Genomic DNA, 5,676 nt, shown 5'->3' with positions numbered 1-5,676 from the left:
CCTATGATTAGTAATTGAGGAATAATGAATTTATAATTTGAATGTGATGATTAGTTCATGCACTAGAGAACAAGGAGACCTATAAACGACGAAAACAAAGATGTTGCCATACTAGATTACATGATTTGCACACATTGATAACATCATCATAGACTAGGTGGCACAAGTGACCTATAAATGAAAACATAGATGTTGTCATACTAGATGCACATGTGCTTTTGATATCTTCACACATTGATAACATCATCATAGATTGGGTGGCACAAGAGACTTTGAGAGCTTTGTACATTGATAACGCTATCATTGACTAATGACAGAGGCTCAAACACCAAGTGCGTCGGGTGGCCAAGTCCGTTGATAACATCATCATAGATTGGGTGTGGCACAAGAGACTTTGAGAGCTTTGTACATTGATAATGCTATCATTGACTAATGACAGAGGCTCAAACACCAAGTGCGTCGCGTGGCCAAGTCCCTGCATAGTGGCATATCATTGAGGTTTAAAGGGGTTTAGAGCCTATTTAGACCATTGTGGATAGGGGCTTAGCCACCTTGTCCAAGTGTGATGGCTAACTTCCATCTATATCTATATACTTACAATGGGTTCATGCATCACTGTTATTATAATTTTTTGTTATGGAGAAAAATTATAGAGAAATAATGCCCAAATTTTCTTCCATCTATATCTATATACTTACAATGGGGTCATGCATCACGGCTATTATAATTTTCTGTTATGGAGAAAAATTATAGAGAAAAAATGCCCAAATAACCGAGAACCCTATCGAGCTTGTCAACCATTCTAGAGAGCCAAGAATTGCATTGCTCGCAAAATTGTTAAATGAGAATCAACTACTACTACTCGCCAAGTTTATAAATTCCTCTTATTTTTCACCCAAGAATAAGTTTGTGCATCTTTAGGTCAAGTTTATGCATCTTTAGATCTCCTAGAGCCTAGGTTGGATGGTTTGGTGTGATCGTAGGAAGGAGGAAAGATGAGACTCAAGGAAATACAAACTTAGGTGACCTTGATGTTATTAGGAACAGGGATTGCCTATGAGCCTAGGTTTAGATGGTTTGGTGTGATTGTAGGAAGGAGGAAAAATGAGACTCAAGCAAATACCAACTTAGGTGACCTTGATGTTATTAGGAACAGGGCTTCCTATGGTCAAATTAACTAGAGCTATGACTTTGTCTCATACGAGGTGCACATGCTAGGAGAAAAGTGGCCACAAATGTCATTACCAGCTTCTTGCTTCCGCATCTACCAAACTCTGCTCCTTACATAGCAAATCATAACTTGATGTTTTTTGACATGTCTCACACCAGCTCGTCTTCGATGTCCATTAGCGCAGTGTTTACGTAGCAAATCATAACTTGACGTTTTTTGGCATGTTCTTACACCATCTCGTCTCCAATGTCCATCAGTGCAATGTTTACATAGCAAATCATAACTCGACGTTTTTTTGGCATAGTTTCAACTTAAAGGGCTTTTCCATGATCTAGTTAATTGGGCCGTGCAATTACAATCAATTGCAATGAATGCATTCAAAGGTATTCTCCATGAGATTGTGCCTGCTGTGTTAGTGGGAAGGTGGATTACCCATTGGCTCACAACACACACCCCCCGTCGGCAGCTTGAGATTGTGCTTGTTGATGTCATGCTGATTGAAATGGTCGAAAACATCAAGAGTTAGGTGGGAATCTCATAGTTGCTTTATGACGGGCAAGCATCATGCTCGTTTTTGAGCATTTCCGTGGTAAAATATTTGCAAAATTTTAAAATGCTTATCAAAAAATCACGCTAAAATACAAGACCCTTCAATTTTGAAGGCGTCAAAAATCAAGCGTGGGTGGGATGCTTGGCCCAAGTTGCACAACGCTTTTAGCTTGGCCGACTACGTAAAATCGAGGAGAGCAAATGCAAGCAAAAGAACCAATTTTTCAACCAAAGCTTTTTTTGTGGAAAGAAGGTGCATTCTTTACGGAACAATCAAAAGGATTCCTCAATAAATGTCAAAACACTCCAAGCAGGAATGGCGGAGGCCTTATTTCAGAAGACCCCCAAAAAATAAAAATTAAAAAAATCTATCAAATTATGTTTCTGCAGAGAGCTCCCAAGCTAGGGTTTCGCCTTCTTCGACGATGATTCGCAGAGATCTATCAGCAAGGTAGTATTAGTCTTGCACAGGGTTTTCTGCACATAATATTTAGGGTTTTCTTTGTACAAAATTCCACAGAGATCTCTAGGGCTTCCTTTGTTCAGAGATCGGTAGGTTTTCTTCTATTCAAAGATCGCTAGAACTCTTTTGCACAGAGATCTGTAGGGTTTCTTCTATTCAAACAGCAAGCCAGGTTCTCTTCTGTAGGCTCTTTTTTAATTGTAAAGTCCAATCAACAACATAGGGTTTCTTCTGCACGGAAGGCAACTAGCAAGGTAGTCGCGGCTTCTTTGCCTACTTTGAGAGAGAGAGACAGAGAGAGAGAGAGAGAGCCATGTCTCTCCTCATGAGCAACAGTAGGCGCCGCAAGCTCCTGTTTACTGCAGCCGCGATTGCAGCCAGTGGCTATGCCTCTTACCGTATCTACAAATCCTCAGCTTTTAGCCGCAGGAAGAAGCAGTTGTTTCAGATCATAAGCACGTTCTCTTTCTTCGGTGAGGCTGTGTCCCAAAGTGCTGAATCCATCTCCATCCTCTCCAAAGACTTAAAGTCTTTTCTTCTGTCTGATGAAGACTCAGTGCCCCGCAGCCTCAAGCAAGCTTTTAAAATCGGCCAGTGTGCAGAGTTTCAGGATAGTGTAACAGTTCTTTCTGCTGCCCTAACTCGTGGTTTGCTACGGGGTGCCAATGCAAAGTCAAGAAAAGAGGGGCATGGGCGTGGACGGGGACATGGACATGGCCATGGAGAACCCCTCAAGGTTGACAGTTTCCGAGCCGTGCACGTTAGGGATGCTGATGTCTTAGGTGAAGATGTAGCATGCAGAGAAATAAGAGAGGTTTGTTTTACAACCAAAAGGCAAGAAGGATCCAAAGACTGCTGCTTGGAGTATGAAAAAGAGGGCACCTCATGGCAAAATGTGGAGAAAGCAGGGTCTGATTGGCAGGAACGGGAGATCAAAAGCTACTGGTCTGGACCTGATCTTCATCCGAGGCGCTCTCGGAAAGTTGGCATTGTACTTAACAGAGTGAGAAGGGGGCAGAAAGAAATTAAACCTTCTGAAGAATTGCCAGACAGGCTCCTTTCAAAGCTGTTCAGTGAGCCTGGTGTGGGCTTTACCTCAGCTGTCGCAGGAGCCCTAGCACGAAATTTTGTTTTGTCTTTCTTTGATGGTGTCCATAATCAAAGTCCACCCAACAAAGGCCCTGGTGCCTATTCATCATCAAATGATCAGCTTGGAGCAGAAAAATCTGTTGACAAGAAAACACCTGGGTATGCTAAGATTCTTGATGTGATCAGCACGGATCCATGTAGGGCACTGATTGCTGAGTGCATACAGACTTTCATTAGCACGGCGGTTACAGTATACATAGACAAAACTAAGGACGTGAACTTTTATGATGATATGGTGGCAGGCATAACCAACCCTTCTCACAAAGACCCAATGAGAGATGTGATGGCATCTGTTTGCAATGGTGCCATAGAAACATTGGTCAAAACATCATATGGTGTCATGTTTGCAGAAAAAAATGGGCAGCATGGATTGGCACATAGTCACCAACAATCACAAAGGAACCAGAGGGAAATTCAAGAGCATTCACCCCACTTGTCTATGCAAGGACAACCGAGCTCCTCTGTTGAGACACACTATCAGGAAATTACTGCTGATAGCAGTTCTTTGGAAGGCATCACAAGTGATGCATGCATTAACGAAGAATCAGGCTTGGCAAGTACCCAATTGATTCCAAATCCCAGTGGTAAAGTTTCTGATGGAAATTTTGAGGGGAACAATATGGGGGGGATGCAGAGTTTTATTGATGGAGTTTCCAAGACTTTGGCCATTCCAAGCAACCGCAAACTTGTCGTGGATGTGGCTGGAACAATGACTTCAGAAGCAGTGAGATCGCTTGTGGATGTCGTTGTGAGCACAGCTAGCAGTCTTTTCCGCACCAAGGTACATGGACGATGGGACAAAGTAAAAAGAAGTGTCTCAGATCATCAAGTTCTCCAGTTGCAAGGAAGGTCTAGGGATGTGGCTGTCAAGGCTTTTGTTTTGGCAAGCATTTGCCTAGCTATTTGTTTGCATATGCTTATGGGTATTCGTGTCTCACAAAGTGCTTAAGGTGTATCTTTGTATTAACCTTCTGAAGGTCAATGCATGATAACAGCAATGTGTAAACTTGTGCTTCCAAAAGAGGGCTGTTGAAAACTTATCTTTGGTGGCATGCAGCAACATGCGAAACAGTTCTGCATTTTGCACATCTGCACAGTGAGGCTGAAATTGCCTTGTTCTTAGTGATTTCACGTGTGCAGATTTTTGTGCTGTTGTGCCACTTTACACTTTGTCTGAACAGATAAGTCGAATGTAGCATGTAGCCTTCTCTGAACCCAATGTATTCTCATGCTTCGCCCAAACGATTGGGCTGACCAATAACTTTCATGTTCAGTCTTTTCTAGCATTTAGTGTGCTTTTTACAAAAGTTCATGCTGATGATTTGCTACTTGCATCTACTTGAAGCCTTTGCAGAAGGCTTTATAAAGGTGTATATGCTCATTGCTATCCATGGCCTAAAGTAGTTAGCAATTAATTTTGATCTCTAATGTGCGTCTCTCTCTCTCTCTCCCAATAAATTTGACATTCTTTTAGGATTGGTTTATTACTTTTCTTTCGATTCCTTGAGAACTTGCTCAAGCCTTGGGTCACAGGTGCATGAAGTTGGTCATCTTTTCACATATAGAATCATATCTATGTGATGGACTGGTCTGTCTATAAGTAATCGACCTTTTGGTTTATAAGAACATTGTCATTGGTTTATTAATATAAAATCATGTGCTGACTAGTCATTTGCTGGTTACATGGCCATCTTTTAAGACTTCTATACGCTTATATTGAGTGAATGTCCTGTTTTATTGCAATAATACATTCAAAAGGCTAGTCTTGTCTTGATCTATTTTGTGAGCCAAAGTTATGTTTAATTTCACTAGATGTCTTGAAATGTTCAACCTTTGGTACCTCAATAATACATTATTAGCACACCAACCTAGTATGGCACCTTTCTACCTTTGAGGACAATTCTTATAAGTGTCATGACGCCTAATATAGACGAAAGATGTGGGAAAAGTTTTTTGATTTGAGTTGTAATTGTCCTATGGTGGCCTTGGTTTCTTGTAATCTCTCAAAGAATGTCATACTATGCAACAAGCAATCACCAACATGGTGGTGGTGTATAGGTGGTAATGTAGATGTTTTAAATTGTCATTGGATAAATAACTCCTTTGTGGATCATATATTAGAATCAAATTTAAGAAATGTATCTTTCAATTTCTATGGATTATTGTAGTGCCAAGAGCACCTTCACAATGTACCTATGGGATTGATCATTATAATGGCTTTTGTGAATCACACTTTACAAAATGGATGTTAAAAATGTACCTATGGGATTGATCATCATAATGACTATTACGAATCAAACGTTGAATGTGATGATGAATCTTGCAAAACAGTTTGATCATCAAG

At 40.8% G+C, this 5,676-nt stretch overlaps 1 protein-coding gene across 1 annotated transcript; it reads left to right on the top strand.

Moving 5' to 3' along the window:
• Positions 1-1,918: 1,918 nt before the first annotated feature.
• LOC147625944 (protein PHLOEM PROTEIN 2-LIKE A10-like) lies at positions 1,919-4,646 on the top strand. Its single transcript, XM_086817476.1, has one exon. It carries the CDS (start codon positions 2,497-2,499, stop codon positions 4,279-4,281), a length of 1,785 nt encoding a protein of 594 aa, XP_086673602.1. The 5' UTR covers positions 1,919-2,496; the 3' UTR covers positions 4,282-4,646.
• The last annotated feature ends 1,030 nt before the right edge of the window (positions 4,647-5,676 follow it).

Source organism: Cibotium barometz, chromosome 23 (assembly GCF_041138505.1).
Source record: "Cibotium barometz isolate CiBa-2024 chromosome 23, ASM4113850v1, whole genome shotgun sequence".
Classification (NCBI taxonomy): Eukaryota; Viridiplantae; Streptophyta; class Polypodiopsida; order Cyatheales; family Cibotiaceae; genus Cibotium; species Cibotium barometz.
The sequence above is the reverse complement of the archived record's forward strand: the minus strand, read 5'-3'. Positions and strand labels throughout refer to the sequence as shown.

What these genes read in the sequence shown, in the direction of transcription:
- LOC147625944 (XM_086817476.1), top strand. Translation starts at nt 2,497, where the DNA reads ATGTCTCTCCTCATGAGCAACAGTAGGCGCCGCAAGCTCCTGTTTACT.